Below are 20,735 nucleotides of genomic sequence, written 5' to 3'. Positions count from 1 at the left end.
TGAACTTTAAACAGAAGATGGTTTTACAATCATTTCACTAGAGCTATTTCACATGCATCTCTGAAACTTGTCCTATACCTCTAGAATTAAAAATGCTTATGCATTACTTTTACAGATTAATAGTCTTGGCTTTACTTCTTACTTGTGTATTCTGTTCCTGTTTTGTGCAGCTTGTAAATTTGCGTGATGAATCAGTGCGAGAAGAGAGCCCGCTTATTTATCATTTAGATGTTGCAGCAATGTATCCAAATATTATTTTAACCAATAGGCTTCAGGTGGGAGTTTGTATAAGCCTTGGCTTTCATTCTTATTATTGCATTTTATTGCTCTTTGATCAGTTCTTTTGTTGGTTGTGAACTTGTGCTTGTCGCCATCTATTATCCGGGGACGGCCACTTCAATTTATATACGCTCTAATTCATGAGTAGATCTCCTGTACACATTCTGAAATGTTTCTCATTTGCAAATATGAGAGAACACTCAGGCACAAACACATACAAATAATATGCATTGTTGGATGCCCATTGTGAAATTTTGTCAAAATTTAAAGGTCTTAACATATAATCGATATTGTCCTCCCATAAGTATAACGTGCCTCAACAAGGAGTTCTGCCACATCTACCACATGTCCGTCAACGGCCAAATCCCTCTCTTATCCTTTCAACCTGTGTAAAAAATTGGCTGGATTGCTCTTCAAACTCACACTTGATGCCTAGTAAGGCCCTTTCCCACCTCAAGACTGGCATAGCTCTACAAATTGATTACAAAACCATAGCAGAAGTTTGTCGTCTACTTCTTCCATTTGTTATGATCTGTTTTAAGAGTATTATGTTGAGCTCAGTTCTTTGATTTTATTGACACATGCTTTTTGCTGTATTCTGGCGAGGCATGTTTTATTTTGCATATCATCTGTAGCGTTTATTATTTGCCAGCATGTGGTTGCAATGGTTACATTTGTCTATGACTGACACTTAGCTGAATCCGCATTTGCTTGTGATATTTAGTCTGCCACAGTGTCATATCTCTAGACCTTTTATATTTTTAGGCATTTAATATAACTTCCAATGTCTGAAGACGTAGATAGTGTCATCTTCCTTGTAGCTTTGTCATTCAAGGATTGAGGTTTTTGCATGTGCTATGTCAGCCACCATCAATAGTCACGGATGAGGTCTGCACAGCTTGTGATTTCAATCGTCCTGGGAAAACTTGCCTTCGAAACCTTGAATGGGTTTGGCGTGGAGAGACCTTCATGGCAAAGAGAAGGTTTCATAGTTATTTTCTGGGGGACGTATATTATAAACCAATGCACAAAGGAAGAACCACTGTGCATTGAGTGATCACTACCCACTGAACTGAAAGACAGTGGGAGAGAGAGGGTTGGACCTACCAAAACTAGATATATCCCAAATGGTGTCCCTCTCGCCATCACCATCCATCATTTCAGTGATTGTGATGACCCAATGGACTATGGCTTCTTTTAGTCTTTTATATTATATTGTACCCTTTTTTTTCTAATATGGTTTGCTGTCATTTGGTAGAACTTCCAACATTTTAAAATTGGAACTTTATTGGTCCTTGTATTAGTGAATATTATCATCTGAAGCAGCAAATGGAATCAGAGCTGGTAGATGATGGAGATGGTCAGTCAATGAAGTCTTTTTGTGACCTCCCTAAAGCAGAGCAACAGTCAAAGTTCAGGGAGCGTTTAAAGAAATACTGTCAGAAAGTAAATGTCTTGTTGCTCTAAGCATACTCCTTTCATACGAGTGCCAATCCTTAACCTCATATTGGGTGCCTTGGATAGGTATACAAAAGGGTGATTGATAAGCCAGCTACTGAGCTCCGGGAAGCAGGTATATGCATGCGAGAGAATTCTTTCTATGTTGATACTGTACGCAGGTCTGTTTTCCTAAACCTTTCACTGGATTTACCCTATTTTTATAAGGAGTTCATATGTACTCATGTACTAATGCATGTGTTTGGTGCACTCCAAAATGTGGTTTATTAAATACGTTTCTTGGCACTTTCTGTATTTTTTCAGTTTCCGAGACAGAAGGTATGAATACAAAGATCGGAATAAGGTGTGGAAAGGGAAGTTAGCTGAGGCAAAGGCCAGTGGAAATCCCATGAAAATCCAGGAAGCTCAGGTTAAAATGTGAAATCTTCATTTAGTTGAAACATGTTCATAATATTTCATTTTCAAAACTAAGATTTCATTGTTGAATGTAGACTTTTTTGGAATCCCTTTTTCCCCTTTGCAATGGCAGGATATGGTGGTTCTTTTTGACTCTCTACAGTTGGCTCACAAGTGTATCCTAAACTCCTTTTATGGATATGTCATGCGCAAGTAAGTTTCTTTTACTACCCGTTGTGCGCCATCTTTATCACTTCATTGTGCATTGTGCTCAATCACAGATTCTGATAACTAGTATTTCTCATTTATTTTTGAGTATACGATTTTATCTAGGGGAGCAAGATGGTATTCGATGGAAATGGCTGGAGTAGTCACATATACTGGTGCAAAGATCATCCAAAATGCTCGCTTGCTTGTTGAAAGGATTGGTAGGCCTTTGGAACTAGACACTGATGGCATTTGGTGTGCTCTTCCTGGATCGTTCCCAGAGAATTTTACATTTAAAACGAAGTAATCTTTTCTCTCTTGCATCCTAATGATCAATGGATACAATAATCTTGATTTTAAATGATACGATCTTTTCCAGGTCATGATATTTTTGCACTCCTATAAGTTTTTCCTGACCCTCTTTTTTTTTTTTTTTTTCAGTTAATGTCATTAAAGGTAAAGCACAAAATAAAATTGCCTAATGGCAATTCAAAAGCATCACCAAAATGTCTACATTATGTGGGCAGCTAGCCTCCCACTCATGTATCTCACAACTTATAACATCTCTACACATTTGCTCGTTTTGAACTAAACATTGTTTTAAATTATTACTGTTACTCCGTGCCCTTCTAGCTGGAATGCATTTCTCATCGGATTGAAGATTGTAGTCTTGCATGAGCTGATTGGGTTATCCAATAAAACGTCATTCACTTTCAGCAAATGGTTGTCCAAGCCGCAAAAAATTGTTACTCTTATCTCTCCATGTATTTTTTTTGATAGCAAGAATATCCGTAGTCAAGTTAAGAAAGCTTTTGTTAGCTGCTTGCTTGAGCTTTCATGTAAACTTCGTTTTTGTCAATATTCACCTGTAGTTATTGGGGTTTTGATGCTTTCTGATGATGAATACTGTTTGCACTCCAGTAATGTATTTTTCTTTTCCAGAGATTTGAAGAGAAAGCTGACAATTTCGTATCCCTGTGTTATGCTCAATGCTGATGTCGCACGAAACAACACTAATGATCAATATCAGGTGATAGTGATGTTCACATCCACATCCTGCCTAAGCTGATACTTTCTGCATTACTGCCTGTTTACATTATTTGTATCTTCTTTTTCCATCAATCTAAATCTGTGAGTTGATGGTAAATTTTAACCTTAGGTTGTTATCTTAATATCTTGTGATGAATGCTGATGAATGTGAAATAATTCATTAGCCTTTTTTTTTTTTTTAAATATTCAGACACTTACAGATCCTGTTAGTAAGACATACACAACTCATAGCGAATGTTCGATAATGTTTGAAGTTGATGGGCCATATAAGGTGATTACGTAATTTATTGGTTAACTTATTGTCTAATGTATTGAGTTCATTTTGCATGCCTGAGTTGTATTTACTTGGCGTTAACTTTAACAGGCAATGATTTTACCGGCTTCCAAAGAAGAAGGTGTTTTAATTAAAAAGCGTTATGCTGTATTCAATGATGATGGAACATTGGCGGAGCTTAAAGGTTTTGAGATTAAACGCCGTGGTGAATTGAAGCTCATTAAAGTTTTCCAGGTACGTATTTTATATCTATGTAAGCCTGCTTCTTGGTTTATTTTTGTTCTTTGACTGTATAATAGTTATAGCATATTTTTACAAGTTCCAAATACTTTAAAATATTCAAATTGTGCTTTACATTCGATATTTTACTTTGTATGTATCTTGTATCATAATATCATGCATAATTTTATATTTTATTCATGTTAAATTGTTAAATTTGTATTGTTTTATATTAAAAAGTACGCTAGGTATATCTGGTGTCAGTTTTGGCACCATATCATGTCGCCACCTGTATGTTGGATGCATGAGTATCTAAGTTTCATAGACACTTGTACTTTCACATCCACATTTTTAGTGATTATACCATATTTACACCTCATACACTATTTGTTAGAGAGTTGCATGTTATGTTTGTGATTATTAAAAACTTGGTGACTAGCCTCTATAGATTATATATTTTCACCTGGCTTTCAATTTTGGAGGGTTGTTTCCGTTCTTCTACTTTATTTGTCTAGGTTTTTTTTTTTTTTTTGTTTTTTTCCTAATAGACACAATGGCTACAATATCTTCCCCTAAACTTTAACGTATTAATACTGACTGTCTAATTTACATAGGACCTATTGATAAATGGTGAGAAAAAAAATTTCCATCGGGAAAATCCTTACAATTTGATGTTCTGAAAACTATATATTTGTAGTTACCGAGTTCAGGAAAATCCTTACACTTTGATGTTCTGAAAACTTTATACTTGTAGTTACTGAGTTCTGAATATGGTAAATTTTGACGCTAATGACAGGCTGAGGTTTTTGATAAGTTCCTGCATGGAACAACCTTGGATGAGTGCTATGCAGCAGTAGCATCTGTGGCCAACCGTTGGCTGGATCTTCTGGATGTATGTTTTCTTCCAAATTTAATATAGGGCTTTCATCCCTTTCTTGGTTTCCAGCAATAGTGCAATTTTGTTTATTGATTTGAGACATCGAAGTTATATTAGAGTGTACTTCAATCAATGTTTTTTTAATGGGGAAAATCTGTTTGTCTGGTACTCTTTATGTAGAATCAAGGAATAGATATTGCGGATAGCGAGTTACTTGATTACATATCAGAGTCGAGCACTATGAGCAAATCTTTGGCAGACTATGGGGAGCAGAAGTCATGTGCTGTGACCACTGCTAGACGGCTTGCTGACTTTCTTGGAGATGCGATGGTCAAAGACAAGGGGCTGCGTTGCCAATATATTGTTTCTTGTGAACCTAGAGTATGAAATTTGATTTTTCTGTTCATTATTGGATCCAAAGCATGGTCCTTTCTTTCTTATGCTACTTTCTCTGTAATTAAAGGCGTATATTCTGTTATTGTAGATTAGCTTGTAATTTTAACCGTGGAATGTCTGATTGTGTTCTTAAATTTGGGCATGCTCTATGTTGTAATGTGTAGTGTATCATCTGGCCCATGTAGATAGACTTGGATTGCTTACCAATATTGCCCCAAACAAGCACCATTTGGTGGCTTAATTTATGGGACTGTATACTATAAGACCATTCACTTTTGGTACAAGAAGGTCACAATCACCTGTAGTCAGATGTGAAATCTGACAGCTTAAAGTGTATCACATAGTTCAAGGAACTATATTTTGAACTTTGTGTATAATTAATGACATGCCTCCGGTTGCCCGATTTTACATCTAACGATTGATAATGATTGTTACTTCTTTTTACAAAAAGTAAATGGTCTCTCTACATACATTTCTTGGATTTATATTGGAATATTTGTATGAATAGGTAGTTGAGCACACAAAAATGAGCTTTATCCTTTGCTGAAGCTCCTGTTGAGAACTTGCAGGATGCATGATAATGTATGATCACTTTCAGCTGTGACCGTTAGATGCTCTTCCTACGTTTACATGGATTTTAACTTCTCATAAAGTTTTTATCTATTTTTTATTGGAATGAAGGAGCTCCCTTTCTTTAAGGATTGTATTCGTAGAACTTTTTAAACACTCCTCTATACCATTTCTAGTCATCAGATGTCAACACGGGTGGCTGGGATGTGTGATTCCTCTACTCAAAGTCCATCACATTCGTACGGGGTTGTGTGATGGTACTACACGAATAAAAGGGTGCTCTCATTGTATATGTTTCCATTCTTTTTGTTGGTGAAAAGTACTGTATTCTAAGTTGATAATTAGTGAGATGAGCAATTGGATTGTCAAATATGTTCGTAATTTGAAATAAAGTGTTGGTGCTCAATGTTGCCTTGCTCTCAATGCTGCTAAGCAGTTCGTTCCTTATTTATATCTATGTAAGGTCTTTGTGTATGTAAATACTTGGGCATTATGGTTTTAGCTGGAGTTACAGTGATCTTTCAAACAAGGGGTTGATTTCGCTTCTAAATCTTGCTCTTGTGCTCCTGGGAAGGAATCTTGCTCTTTGCGGGTTTTAAACTTTGGAATCGCGATACTTCCTATTAGGGATTAATATCTAAGTTACAATGGATCCAGATTCTCTAGCATTGTGGTATAGTGTAGAAGTATGGCATAATAAAGTATAGCAATGTGGTCTATTATCATCATCATCATAGCCTCTTTTCCCAATTAATTGGGGTTAGCTGCATGAATCCTGGTTCGTCATTCTGCTCTATTTAAGGCCATACCCTCAGTGAGGCCATAAGTCCCCATATCTTTTCGGACTACTTCCAACCACGTCCTTTTGAGCCTAACCCTTGTCCTTTTCAATCTTTTCACTTGAGCTAACTCGCACCTCCTAACAGGTGTTGTACTAGGTCGACACCACACATGGCTAGCTCACCTAAGTTACTCTCTCTCATCTTATCGCCTATTGGTTCACACCTAAACTTCTTCGAATGGATTCATTTCGGAATCTATCCCTTCTTGTCTTGCCACTCATTCATCTCAACATCCTCATGTACACTACACTCATTTTATGGGTATATTGTTTTTTGTCCGTCGGCTCAACATTCTGCCCCATAAAGCAAAGCTGGTCTCACAGCTATTCTATAAGACTTACCCTTCAGCTTCATTGGTATGCCGCGATCACATGAAATTCCAGTTGCACATCCCCACTTCACTACCCAGCTCTAATTCTATATGTAACATCTTCTTCAATCTCTCAATTTTCCTGGATTATTGACCCAAGGTATCGAAAGTGCGGTCTTTTTTGTATTTCATGACTGCCAATCTTAACTACTTCCTCATCTCTACTCCTATTATTACTAAACTTGCATTCCATATACTCTGTCTTAGTCCAGCTAAGTTTAAAACCTTTGGATTCTAGAGCATCCCTCCAAAGTTCTAACTTTGTGTTGACGCCGTTTCGGGTCTCATTGATCAAAACTATGTCATCTGCGAGCAACATGCACCTCGATAGCTCATCCTGCAGGTGCTTAGTTTAGTCGTCCATAAGTAAGACAGAAGTCGGGGTCGATGCTGACCTTGGAAGTAGACCTATTATCATTGAAAGCTCTCGTCTCTCCACTAGTTGTTTGCTCATTAATTAGCGCTCTATCGTGCATATCTCTCACCAAATCGATGTAGTGTTTAGAGATTCATTTCTTTTCCAACACCCTCCAAATCAAATCTCGAGGTACTCTATTATATGCTTTCTCTAGGTCTTCCCTTCACTCTAAACTTCTCAATCAGTTGCTTACATAATAAAATAGCCTCGACTGTTGAACTTCCTGGTGAAAAACCAAATTGGTTTTCAGATGCACTTGTTTCATGCCTTAGTCGTTGCTCAATCACTCTCTCCCAAAGCTTCATAGTATGGCTCATAAGCTTCATCCCTCGATAATTCGCACAATTCTGTATGTCTCCTTTGTTCTTGTAAATAGGTACCACAATACTTTTCCTCCATTCGTTTGGCATTTTCTTTGTTCTCAGCACCTTGTCGAACAACTTTGTCGACGAGTCAATGCCAATCTCCCCCATGCACTTCCAAACTTCTATCGGAATACCTTATGGTCCTAAAGCCTTTCCTAAAGCTTCATAGTTGTTGCTCAATCAATCTCTCCCAAAGCTTCATAGTATGGCTCATAAGCTTCATCCCTCGATAATTCGCACAATTCTGTATGTCTCCTTTGTTCTTGTAAATAGGTACAACAATACTTTTCCTCCATTCGTTTGGCATTTTCTTTGTTCTCAGCACCTTGTCGAACAACTTCTTCGACGAGTCAATGCCAATCTCCCCCATGCACTTCCAAACTTCTATCGGAATACCTTATGGTCCTAAAGCCTTTCCTATCTTCATCTTTTTTAAGCTTCTTTCACTTCTGACATCCTAATCCTACGAATGTATCTATGACCTTCGCCCTTATTTATACCAACAGTTCCTTTTATCGCTATGTTCTCATTGTGTTCCCATTGTGGACTACTATAGTAGAATAATATAACAATACAATATAGTAAGGCATTGTGGCACGTACTATATACTATTGTATATATTATATAGTTGTAAAAAATAAAATTATGTGGTAAATTTAAATATAGCATTCAAACTCTTGGTTGGCCCCAAGTCGGTCAAGCTGATCCTAAGCCCGGGTATAGGAGAACAATTGTTTTAGGTAGGGTAGCCAGCGTAAAACTTTGTTGAATCTTGTCATGAATCCTGAACCTATATGGTGGCATATGGTCTTACTGAAGGTATGACCCTTCATTGAGCAGAATGACGGAACAAGATTCATATAACGGACCCCAAATAGTTGAGACAAAGTTCGGATGATGATGATGATGATGAAATTTATATATAGTTATATAGTGTGGTATTGTAGTATAGCAGTTTATTATTGTATAGCAGTGTGATATAGTATAGTAGTACTATACTAGTTAACTGCTCTTGGGGGCCTGGGTTTAAGCCAGGTGGAGCTTGGCTCTATATAGCTTATTATCCAATGCAGATTAAGTTTGGACTAGGCTCTCCCACATATAGGAAATGATATACCTAAATTTCAGGGTTAAGGACAGCAATCCCTACCATAGGGAGCTTCCTATTGTCATGATCCAAGATGCCCTGTTCCAAACGTAATCCCGGATGGTTTTGACTTGTACATTGTTTTTCCTTATTTTCCTTTTCCCCGCAAATCGTTTCATTTGAATTCGCCATGGAGCATTTTGTTTCTCTATCTAACTGACTTGACACCACATTAAATTGCTAACTGCAATATGGATGCTATATTTCTAGTTCTATAGATGAATTGAGTTCTTACATATATATCATTAAGTAACACTTATCTTTCGTATTCGTTAAGCTTGTATGCTGTTATTTGCATTGAATGTTCTTTTCTTTCTTCGTAAGCCATGTAATTATAGAGTTAGACATCCACTAATTTTGTGAATTCGTGGTTGCCTTTCTTCTAAGCTTTGCGAATTATTTACCTGTTTCACTGATGGGCATCCAAATGCACTTTGCAGGGAACTCCAGTAAGTGAGCGAGCTCTCCCAGTGGCTATTTTTGAGGATCCTGGTATAGTCATCTCTGTTTCTTATTCAGAATTTGAGTTTCCCATTCCAACCGAAATTTTCTAAGCTCCACTTTTTAAGGTTGTTCATTGTTTAACAGAGCACATGAAATTTTTTGTGAGGAAATGGTGCAAGATCTCATCTGATGTGGGTATCAGGTCGATTGTTGATTGGTCCTACTATAGGCAACGTCTTAGTTCAGCTATTCAAAAAATCATCACTATTCCTGCAGCCATGCAAAAGGTAACACTAAATATTGGATTACTTTGAAGGGTTTGAATCAGATTTGTCATCGATGAGAAGATCATATTTTATCCTTATAATGTGGGAGCAAACCGTTTCAGGTTGCTAACCCTGTCTCAAGAGTCATGCATCCTGATTGGTTGCACAGAAAGGTTCGTGAAAAGGAAGATAGGTTTCGCCAGAAGAGCATACGCGATATCTTCAACACAGTTAACAGAGACGCAAACCTGCAGAAAAGTCATTCTACCAATGAGGCTGTTATGGATATGGAAGATATTGGGAATAAGGAAAACATTGCCATCCAAGGGCTTCACCCCATAGTTCGTTGTTATCAAAACAATGTTGGAAACTCTCCTGGAGAACTTTTTAATTCTGATAACGTGCTGCAACAATCCGATATGCAAAGGCAGCATCAAGCTCTAGTTGGTTTGAATCAAAATTCATCATTAGCTGAAAGCATTCATTGGAGTGTTGATTATGAAGGATGGCTTGCATCAAAAAAAAGAAAATGGAAAGATGTTCGAGAGGAACGGAAGAAGCAGAGGTAACTGTAATCAAGTTAATGTTATCTTCTCTTTCATATTCATCTTCAATAAAGATGGATCCCTCAGTTATCTTACTGTCATTTTAATAATCTCTTAAAGATCGGACACAACTTGGAGCTCAACATAATCCTCTTCTGAATCAACTGATTGAGACCTTGTGGATTCTCAAATTACTTGGTTCAGACTTGGCTTAGTTACATCCCAGATAAATTTGATGGTAATACTTTGTTTTTTCCTGGATCATTGGTTTCCAGGCTCGGGAATCCTTTAAAGCAGTTGCATCCCACAACTGGCTCTCGTGAATTAGCTTTTGGGACTAAAAATCGAAATTCTGAGCTGGGGAGAAACAGTGTTGGTTCTTTCTTCAGGAGTCGTGAGCTAGCTCTTTTACATTCCTACTGGCAGGTAAATTATCTAAATATACACATCTATTTTCTTATATGTAGATTTGTCTATGTATATATGCAAATATGCAGTATTGTATGATTAACTCTCTTAATGAATACCTGAGTTCTATTTGTACTCACTTTAAAACAAAATGCTCTTTTGGATCAGATAATACAGCTTGTTTCAAGCCCTCAACTCGGGCAGTTCTTTGCATGGGTGGTGGTGGAAGGTGTCATGCTTAAGGTTCCAATTAAAGTTCCTAGAGCATTTTATCTCAACACTAGAGCTTCTATCACAGAAGGCTTTCCAGGAAATCGTGTAACTTTAACTCTTCCTCATGGAAGACCTAGCTTCAACCTTATTGAGGTAGATATTGTTTTCTCCCTGGTGAATCTCTCTCTCCCCCCCCCTCCCCTGTTTTTTTGGCCTGTGGATGGGGTCAAGCCTCTAACTTTTTCCCCAGGGTCGGGCTCCAACATTAAATCCAGTCCCAGTGGCGGGGCTGGGCAGGGCTTGGGTCAAGGGTCAATATGGCTCGGCCCAGCCCAAACCATTAATAGGATGCTTCCCACCTAACCAACCGACAGGTAGGGACTGGGCTAAGGTCCCTTTGGCTCTGTTTGGACCAGGCTAGGCTAGGGCCAGCCATGGCCCAGCCCATTGCAGCCCTTAGTTAAAATGATTACCGTATAAATTTCATTTCATTCAGGTGCCTCCTCAAAATATATGTTAAAAATGACCAAATTGCCCATATTAAGTTTTGGGACCTTTGAATAAGGAAGGGCATTTTGATAATTTGGCCCTTCTTATGTGGCATGAAGCAAATAACATGAATACGCCTGGTTGTTCAAGGTTAGAAATTAGGAAACAAAACAATGGTTTACAATAAGAAAAGTGAGTCTCGTGTTGCAAAACCTGAATAACCAGGGGTATAACCGTCATTTTGATCATGCTGCTTGATTCAAGAGCAATGACAAGAATACCCCTCATTGTTCAGACTTGGCAACTCAAGAGAATAAATTCCAATGAAAAAGTGAATTCTATTTTGGTATCCTTGAATAGAGGGGGTAACATACATGTGCTTGTTCTGTTTTAAGAACCTTGAACAAAAGATTTTAGTATGAAAAACATGTTCCAGATTCGGAAGGTTGGACAAACAAGGGTTTTATCATTTGGCTTGTGCGACTTAAGTGGCACCATGTTACGAAAATCCCCTTGCTTGTTTAGGGTTTCTAATCCTGAACAGGGGCAATTTTGTTATTTTTGATATTTTTGTTTTAAGAGGTGCCTCAGTGAATTGTAACTTTAATACTAAACTTTCAATCTTAAATAGGATGATTTGACTACCTTAATTTTTGTAAGTTGGTTTGACCAATTTAGTGATATTTCCCTCTCTTATTTTCGCAGTTCAGTTGGATGGCTTATTAACTTGCATTTTCCAGGTGAAAGTTGATGAGTATCAATTCAAGGCTGTTGCCAGGAAGCTTGCAGCTCACTTGGCAGATCCAGAAGTTGAGGTCAGAATTATGAACACATCCTTGTTCCTAAATTCCTCAATTTATTACAATAATCTTTAACCCTCATATCCATTATGTGAGATTCTTTTACTCATGGTTGCTGCTGGAATAACTTGTCACAGAGATTTAATAGAGAAAAACTTTACTGTTTAGGAGAACAAATTTCTTTTTTATTTAGGACTGAAAATAAGGTTATAGTATTTGTAAATCATCTAAATAGCTGCACAATATTCAGGACAAATAAAAATGGATTCTTCTAAAAAAGAAATGATCAGACATTGATGCAACAAATATGACTAAAGTGCCATTGGCTACATGTCATCTTAGTTATTATAGTCTGACAGATATGTCAAAGAGACATTACTACCCAGTAGGAAAATATTTGAATCTATCTTTATTCTATGGGTTATTTGTCTTATTACTATGCACATAAGGGGAGGAGCCATGTGAGATGCAAATTTCACGTACGGTTATGGAACAAAGATCCTTTTAGTGAGCAACCATAAGGATGTTAGCTTAATTTGAATGAAATTATGTGGAAGCTTTACAGAACTATTTTAAAGCTATGTGGCCAGAAATTAATCCCTATGACCGAAGTTATATAATCTATAATATAGGCTTATCCACATAAGCAACAAAGAACATATGAAGGCTTTGGAAAGCTATTTCTGGGCATTACAGCAAAATCCATTCTTACCTCAAGCTTCTACTAATATGGCCGTGATCTGTCATTATGTCCGACCATGGTTTTAAAATGCGGCCGCATCATGCGGTATGCAACCTGGCGCATATGCGCCGCATCAGGCCGCATCGTAGCCGCATCCCTCATCTCCCCGCATCGCGGTGCATCTCCTACCGTCAATTCTGTTTTCGATTTTGCCCCTCGAGGAGGGGCAAAATGGTTTTTTTGACCATCCAAAACATAGAGAAACTTTTGGAAGGGGGGGGTATTAAACTGCCTAAACGAAGATTTTCAGCCACTTTTGTGGCTTTTTTTGAAACAAATCAAGGGAAAAAAAATTTGGAAGAATTTTTTTTTCATTCAAATCTTCGATTTGGCGGTTGTTTGATACTTGGATGTTCATTTGATGCATTTGATTGTTGATTTGAGGATGTTACGGTGAATTTGTGATAAGAAATTGGGGGTTTAAGAGGCCGTGAAGAAATCGAGCAATGCTTCACAGAGTCGGTAAACTTTTATTCCTTTTTGTACAATAATACTGTTATACTTATTTTTGGGGTAATGTCTTCTTCCCAAGGTTCTAGTAATAAGGATCGAGCTTGGAAATATGCTAAACTAAAAAATCCGAAAGATAGAAATTGTGTGATATGCTTGCTTTGTGGAAATACTTATATGGGTCGTATTTTTCGACAAAAAGAGCATCTGGCCAGAATTTTCAGGAATGTAAGAGCATGCCCACAAGCTACAGATGATATAAAAAACGAGATTAAAGAATATTTGGATAGAATGAAAAAAGATAAAGAGAAGAAAAAAATGAAAAGAAAAGAATTACTTGATGATATGCAATTATTTGATGATGATGATGATGATATGTCTAAAGTTGCTATGAGGCAAAGGGGTACTTATTCTCCAACCTCAAGAGAGAGGGTTATAAATGTCGGTGGTAGTGTTGAGAGAAGAACACCTCTCTCTAAGGGGCCAATTGATGCTTTTTTCACCCCTAACCTTGAAATTGTGGTTCAGAAGAGAAAGAAAAAAACAAAACAATCCACAATTGAAAATAAATATAAGAAAGAACAGAGGAAGTAGGTATGTACGTGGATTGCAAAGTGGATTTACATGGCCGGCATTCCTTTTAATACTATAACTCTGGATAGTTTTGCATGTATGGTCCAGGTAGCAATATGGCCCAGGACTTGTTCCTCCTTCACTAGATGAGGTTAGGGAGCCTTTGTTGAAGGATGTTGTATTTGATGTGAATAAAGTTTTGATTTCTCAGAGAGAAAGGTGGGAGAAATATGGGGCCACTATTATGTGTGATGGTTTGTCCAATGGGAAGTTAAAGGCATTCATTAATTTTTTGGTTAACTGCCCAACAGGTACTTTTTTTGTTAAGTCTGTTGATGCATCAGACAAGTCACAAGATGTTACATATTTATGTGCATTTATGGATGAGATTGTCGAGTTTGTTGGAGAGCAAAATGTGGTACAAATTGTCACTGACAATGGTGCCAATTGCGCTGCAGCTGGACATTTATTGACTTTGAAAAGACGCATATGTTTTGGACTCCTTGCGCAGCTTACTGTGTTAATCTTATGCTTAAGGAAATGGGTACAACATCTTTATTTAGTGGGGTGATTTCAAGAGCTATGTTTGTTGTTGGATTTATTTACAATCACACCATTGTCCTAAGCATGATGAGGTCTTTTACAAAGAAGAGAGAATTAGTGAGACCGGGTATCACTAGATTTGCCATGTCATTTCTCACTCTTTGAAGCCTAACCAAGCAAAAAAATGCCTTGAGGACCATCTTTGCTTTAGAGCAATGGAGTCAAAGCAAATGGTCAAAGTATAAGGATAGTAGAAAGGCTGAAAAAATTATTCTGAATACATCTTTTTGAAGTCAAATAATTATTGCATTGGAGGTGTCTCGTCTTTTAGTGAGAGTGCTTCGACTGGTTGATGGTGATGCGAAGCCCGCCATGGGCTACTTACATGAGGCAATGATTAGGGAAAGAGCTGAAATAAAGGATGTTTTAAAGGATGATGAAACTATGCGCAAGGTTCTACTTGAAATTGTTGATAGGAGGTGCGATCCCCAGTTTCACATGCACCTCCATTCAGCCTGTTATTTTCTAAACTCATCTCTTTACTACAAGCTCCCATCCATTGAGTCAGATCGTGTAATAAATGGTGGGTTCTTAGATGTGCTTGAGAGGTTGGTGCTTGACAGAGATATCCAAGATGAGATCCAAAGCCATGAATTCATTAAGTTCAAGTTAGTCTTGAGAAACTTTGGGACAGATATTGCTACTCTAAATTGGGACACTACAGATCCAGATAAAGGCCCAAAGTAACCTTACTTGTCTCTGACTTTATGTATAGTTCCATTGTTTATTTGTTTATCTATAATCTAAATTATAAATTATTATACAACTGCATGGTGGGCATTATATGGAAGTGAGGCACCAAATCTACAACGTCTCGCTATTCGAGTGTTGAATCTCACATGTAGCTCTTCTGGTTGTGAACGCAATTGGAGTGCATTTGAGCATGTAAATCCTTTACTCCTTATTCCTTAATCCTTATTTCTTGAATTTTAATTTTCTAATCTAAATTTCTAAACTCTAGTTTATCTATTTTCAATTTTCTACCACAACTCCATACAAAAAAATAGGTTGGAGAAGAAAAAGTTGAATGATTTGGTTTATGTGCGGTATAATAAACGGCTTAGGGAGAGATATGAAAATCGCATGAAGCTCAATCCTATTCAATTGTATGATGGTAATTCCACAAGTGAGTGGACTATGGATCCTAGACAAGAGTGTGTTTTTGAGGGTGAGGATCTTACATGGCTTGATGTCGAGCTAGCAACAGGGGCTAATGAAGAAGATCGACCTAACACTAGAGCACAAAGAAATAGAGGAGCTGTTGGGTCTAATCGCACTCGCACATTAACTTCAGAGGTCGAGGAGGAAGCTGACTCAGAGGAGACCGAGGAAGAAGAATACATGGAGGCCGTCAAGGATAATATTGATGATGCACATGACGACTCTCAAGATGACTTCTCTGATTGATATTTGAAAAATTTACTCTCAAAATGGATGATTGTATTAAGTTATTAACTATTGACTCTTCTTGAGCTTGACTTTTGGTTTGTAATATCACTATTTTGTGCTTATGGTTGTCCTTATGGGTGTTGATGGTTGTGCTTTTGTGCTTATGGTGCAAATTTGTGCTTATAGTGCAAATTTGTGCTTATAGTTGTTGATTGTTGAATGTTTTATGAAGCTAGTTTCAAGTTTGTAGTTTCTATCAGGGGATAGTGGATAACTGGATACATAATCTCCTACAGCTAATAATTTTGAAGTTAATCATTAGACTAAAATACCTACTATCACATATATCACCTCCTTATTTTTTTCTATGCATTAGCCTATTTTTTTAGAATTTTTAAATGTTTTTTACATTTGTTGACCGCATCGTCGCGATGCACCCGCATCCGGGCTGCATCAGCCCCCCCACCGCTTTTGGCCGCATCTCGCATTTTAAAACACTATGTGTGACTATCTCTACTATAGAATAAAATAAGAAGAATAAAAGGTCTTTTTGACTCCTGTGGGCTTCCTAAAGCTTGTTTCCATATCTTGCTTGGTGGAACATAGACATATGTTTCCGTTCTGTATTATCATGTACTGTTGTTGGCACTCTTTTTCCTTAGCAGTATGCGAGCACAAAACTTCTATTAAGGATTGGTATTTGTCAAACTTTTCAAAGTAGATTGGTCCATGCTCCATACAACTTTGAGTTACACTCAATCACAATCCTAATGAATATGTCACAGAGAGCCTATTCATGCCTTATTTTGTTATTCATATTAAGTGTGATTTTAATCATGGTTTTTGATTAATTGTAGACTCCAGGGTTGTCCATTTGTTAACAAAGATGGTTTTCTTGGACAGGGAATATATGAAACAAAGATGCCACTAGAATATAGCGCCATCCTTCAGATTGGCTGTGTATGCAAGGTTGATAAAACTGCTCAAAACAGGAGCATTCAAGATGGTTGGCGTCTTGATGAATTGCATATGAAGACTACTACAGAGTGCCCTTATCTGGAGCAGCCCATTTCTTTCTTTTATTTGTATCACAGGTGCTTTACCTTTCATAATTGCATTTTTATGTTTTTCTTCTTTTGATACATGAGGAATCCAGTAATACAAAATAGGAATACAAAAAGATGGCAGCTTCCTTTTCAATTGCATTCTTCCTACTTACACTCGCATGCTGGATATTCTACATTGATCTTCACTGTTCTTTCCAAGGAACTGCAAGCATTGGATGTTTATACTTGCATTTGATGGCTATTGATTTCAGCATGTCTGAAGCAAGGGCTATGTATGTTGTATATACCCCTGCTTCAAGCAATATACATGTCGTGGTTGTGAACCCTTTCCAAAACAAAGAGTTGTCTTCAAATCTGCTTGAAAAGCAATTTCGTGAAGCATGTCAAGTACTATCATGTGAACCTTCATTACCTGGGAGCAGTGTCATAATCAAGGTATATTTTTATTTTTCAAGATACAGCTTTTCTTTATTTTCTTTACTCTAGTTGCAGTTGTTCTAAAGAAAGTGTAAACTGTGACTTTTAGGTTGACTATGTGGGTAATGCAAAAGATGCAGAAAGGCTTCTGCAAGGAGCTTTAACTGAGTTCAGGTTTATTCTGCACACCATGTTCCTCAACTGATTTTGTAACGGATATGCAATTTTCAAGCTGAATCTGTCACTGGAAATTATATGATCCCTCTATTTGTATCTTTGTCATGTAACTATATAGCATTATTCTTTAGCAGCCTATGCTCATAGTTAGTAGTGTTTGCATCAGTATTTAAAAACATGGATCAGTGGGGTGGATCGTGTGCCTCCCAGATCCATGCTGGATTGCTGGAACTCTAATCCAAATTGTCAATCAGGAAAAAAAATAAATATTGAGAAAACATATTTACTTATTTTATTTATTTATTTGGTTCGAGAGCGCCGATCGCAAAAAAATGAATATTAAGAAAAACATGTACTTATTGTATTTGCTTATTTGGTTTGGGGGCACCACCAAGGGAGAGGAGAATGGGCTGGTAACGATTACTTCCTAGAATTGGTGTCCTCGCTGATTTTTGGTCTGGATTGGTGATTCCCGATCCAGATTGATAGGTTTTCAAACATTGGATATTGGATGCACTATTATCGTGGGTAATAAATGAAAATTCGGCCGCCTTGCCTCTTAGGTGGCCTTTTTTAAAAAATGGCTAGTTGTGGGCAAGGCGGCCTGTTCTAGGTGGGTTCTTCTAGGCGCCCGCCTAGGTGGTATAAAAGGCGGCTGCACCGCGTCGACCCTTGGCGGAAAAAAAAACTCGAGAAACATGTAAAATTGTAATTTTACTTCCTAAAAGGGGGGAAATGGGTTTGGAGGGCCATTCTTGCCCCCAAAAATATTCAGAGTGAGAAACAACTTGAAAAAACTTGATTTGTAGATTTGTTTAGAGATCAAAATTTTTTTGACGACCTCGAATGGTCACGATATTAAAGGATATTCATCGCCAATCTTTTTGAGGCTTACAGTGGTTGTAAAAAAGGAGATTTAAGAACCCAAACATTTCGGTTTGGACCGGTATGGAATCCACTTCAAGAAGGTTGGCCAACAGTTTTTATTAGGTTATTTTTTTTTCCCCCACATTGTCTAATGATGTTATTCTTTGCCATTTGTATTTTTTTGTGTGATACTTTGTGATATATAGTAGATATGTTATTGTCTATTTGTATTATTATTTTCCTTTTTGATATGTAGTCTGGTTCTTTGGGAAAACAATGCAATAAAAAGTCCATTGCCTCCAAATGGAATGAATCTTATTTTTTACTTGTTTTTTCGTTTTATATATGAATTTACTTGTATGATTAATAAACCTTAACTTTTCTCCCCATAATTTTTTATTAGTTAGTTTAATGGTTGCTTATTGCTTATTAAATAATTGCATGTGTAATATATTTTTTCGATTTTGTGTTTTATTATTGCAATTTTCATGTGTATGTTTTACCTAGATTTATTTTTTGACCTTTTTTTAATGACTTTTGAAACTTCTGTGAGTGCTTGTGATTTCCGAGATTTAAAGGACATCTCGAGTTGATTTTATCTTTTAATGTTGGTTTTCAATTATAATTATTTCATTTACAGTCTAAAATCGTAAATATTTATGTTTGATCTGTACTTCCGACATCTTAAAAATATATTATATACAAAACTTATTAAATAAAAATTTCTATATGCAATAAAATGGGGGGAGGTGTGGGGGAGCCAACTTTTTTTAAAAAAGACAACACTGACTTCCTTTGGGTCTGGGTGGCCGCCTAGGTGGCTGCCTTAACACCTAGGTGGTTCAGACCCCAAACCGCCTAGACAGCCGCTTCCGCGTTTTGAACTTTGATCATTGTACTTAAGTTGCACAAAACGAGTTTCGAAGTGTAGGGAAGCTAATATTTCTTTGCTTTTTGGAGTTTGGTGCTCCCAAGAAACTTGTGTATATTTCAAATATGCACAGCACGTTATATATTAGCATGCTGTCAACAAAGCTTCAAATCCAGACTATTTAGCACTTGTTATATGGAACTATAATTGTTACTTCTGAGTTTGCATCTTTAATCTATCCCAGAATGTCACAGTATCTTCCTTTGACAGGCATGAACATCCTAGGCCTACTGTTGGTGTTATAGAGTGTCCAAATATGCAGACATTAGAGTCACACTTACCAGTTTTGGATGATTTCCCTTGTGTCACCATTCCATGTAATGCTCGTGACAACCAGTACCAGGTACTTGAGTTTTATTGGATTTTTCTTGCTGAATCCTTGTCTTACTACTATTATGATTTAGTTAGTAGCATGTATTTTCATTATTCCATATTTTACTGTTTCTGCAGGCTCTTGGATGGCAGATTATAGCTGCTAAAATAGGTATGCAGCGATGTGCTGCATCATCCCAATGGTTGAAAGAGAGAATAGCGCTTGCTAAATATGCACATGTACTATATCATCCCATCAATCCTTTACCCTTGCAAGTTGTTTTTAATTTTCTGTAAACATTCCTGAAATAATAATTTATAATGAACTTTGTAACAGATACCTTTAGCGAATTTTGAACTTGATTGGCTACTTCATACCGCTGATGTATTCTTTTCTAGAGCCTTGCACGATCAGCAACAGGTATCTTATCTCCAGCATATTGCATGTCTTTTCTTTTCCATTTCTTTAGGCAGATGCTTCAGGTATAATCTAATAGAAAAGAAGTCAATTATTTCGTTATGATTTAAACAGAATGTCACTTTTGTTCTCTGGTCAAGGATGAGACCCATAACCCATTAATTTAAATAGCTGGGATTTGATGAAATCATATTTTAAGTAGTTGGGATTTGATGAAATCATATTTTCTCATGAAAAATTTGTGGTATCCACTTGAGACTTTGAAATCTTTAACTCTGCTTTAGATATCCGCTGATTTATTTCATAGCAAAGGTCTGGTTACTAATGTTCTTGAGATGAGTAGGTGCTGTGGATATCTGATGATGGCATCCCTGATCTTGGAGGAATTCATGAAGACGATTCATGCTTTTTGGATGAAGTGAGTAGCTATAATAAATTTTATCTAGGTTCGAGCACATTGGTTACGTTAGCTATTCTGCAGATCAATCTACAGGTCTTCCTTTTACCTGCATTTATCCAATTTTAACTGAAATATTCAGAGGGATGTGCCTTATGTGCTTTCCACAAGCCTTATTAACGATCAATCAATCCTAGGGGAGAAAAGTTGAAGGTCAGAAATATCAGGGTGATTTATTCTTCATGCAAGTAAAAATCAATTCATTACAATGCTTTAGACAGACGGTTATGTTGGGTTTTAGAGGGATAAGAGGAAGGCACTGCATTCAAAAGGGATGTTGTTGTATTAGGGGCACCTAT

The 20,735-nt window shown here is 37.1% G+C and overlaps 1 protein-coding gene across 4 annotated transcripts in view; it reads left to right on the top strand.

Annotated features, from left to right (window-relative positions):
* LOC18441362 (DNA polymerase epsilon catalytic subunit A) overlaps positions 1-20,735 on the top strand; it is a 49,280-nt gene that overhangs the window by 20,262 nt on the left and 8,283 nt on the right. The window contains exons 15-39 of one of the 4 annotated variants that reach the window (XM_088851983.1): positions 171-275; positions 1,144-1,262; positions 1,584-1,725; positions 1,804-1,898; positions 2,041-2,146; positions 2,267-2,346; positions 2,467-2,643; positions 3,283-3,370; positions 3,581-3,661; positions 3,755-3,898; positions 4,680-4,775; positions 4,941-5,141; positions 9,309-9,360; positions 9,457-9,599; positions 9,701-10,143; positions 10,399-10,549; positions 10,700-10,897; positions 11,974-12,048; positions 16,694-16,884; positions 17,109-17,292; positions 17,384-17,448; positions 19,460-19,592; positions 19,700-19,801; positions 19,899-19,982; positions 20,323-20,397. In XM_088851983.1, the coding sequence (XP_088708109.1) occupies positions 171-275; positions 1,144-1,262; positions 1,584-1,725; positions 1,804-1,898; positions 2,041-2,146; positions 2,267-2,346; positions 2,467-2,643; positions 3,283-3,370; positions 3,581-3,661; positions 3,755-3,898; positions 4,680-4,775; positions 4,941-5,141; positions 9,309-9,360; positions 9,457-9,599; positions 9,701-10,143; positions 10,399-10,549; positions 10,700-10,897; positions 11,974-12,048; positions 16,694-16,884; positions 17,109-17,292; positions 17,384-17,448; positions 19,460-19,592; positions 19,700-19,801; positions 19,899-19,982; positions 20,323-20,397 (3,330 nt within the window). Of the gene's footprint in view, positions 1-170; positions 276-1,143; positions 1,263-1,583; positions 1,726-1,803; positions 1,899-2,040; positions 2,147-2,266; positions 2,347-2,466; positions 2,644-3,282; positions 3,371-3,580; positions 3,662-3,754; positions 3,899-4,679; positions 4,776-4,940; positions 5,142-9,308; positions 9,361-9,437; positions 9,600-9,700; positions 10,144-10,398; positions 10,550-10,699; positions 10,898-11,973; positions 12,049-16,693; positions 16,885-17,108; positions 17,293-17,383; positions 17,449-19,459; positions 19,593-19,699; positions 19,802-19,898; positions 19,983-20,322; positions 20,398-20,735 lie in introns of those variants that run through there. The other 3 variants (XM_088851985.1, XM_088851984.1, XR_016044489.1) reach the window with 3 other exon arrangements.

This window comes from Amborella trichopoda, chromosome 11 (genome assembly GCF_054954075.1).
Source record: "Amborella trichopoda isolate Santa Cruz 75 chromosome 11, AtrichopodaSantaCruz75HAP2 v2.0, whole genome shotgun sequence".
Lineage (NCBI taxonomy): Eukaryota > Viridiplantae > Streptophyta > Magnoliopsida > Amborellales > Amborellaceae > Amborella > Amborella trichopoda.
The sequence above is the reverse complement of the archived record's forward strand: the minus strand, read 5'-3'. Positions and strand labels throughout refer to the sequence as shown.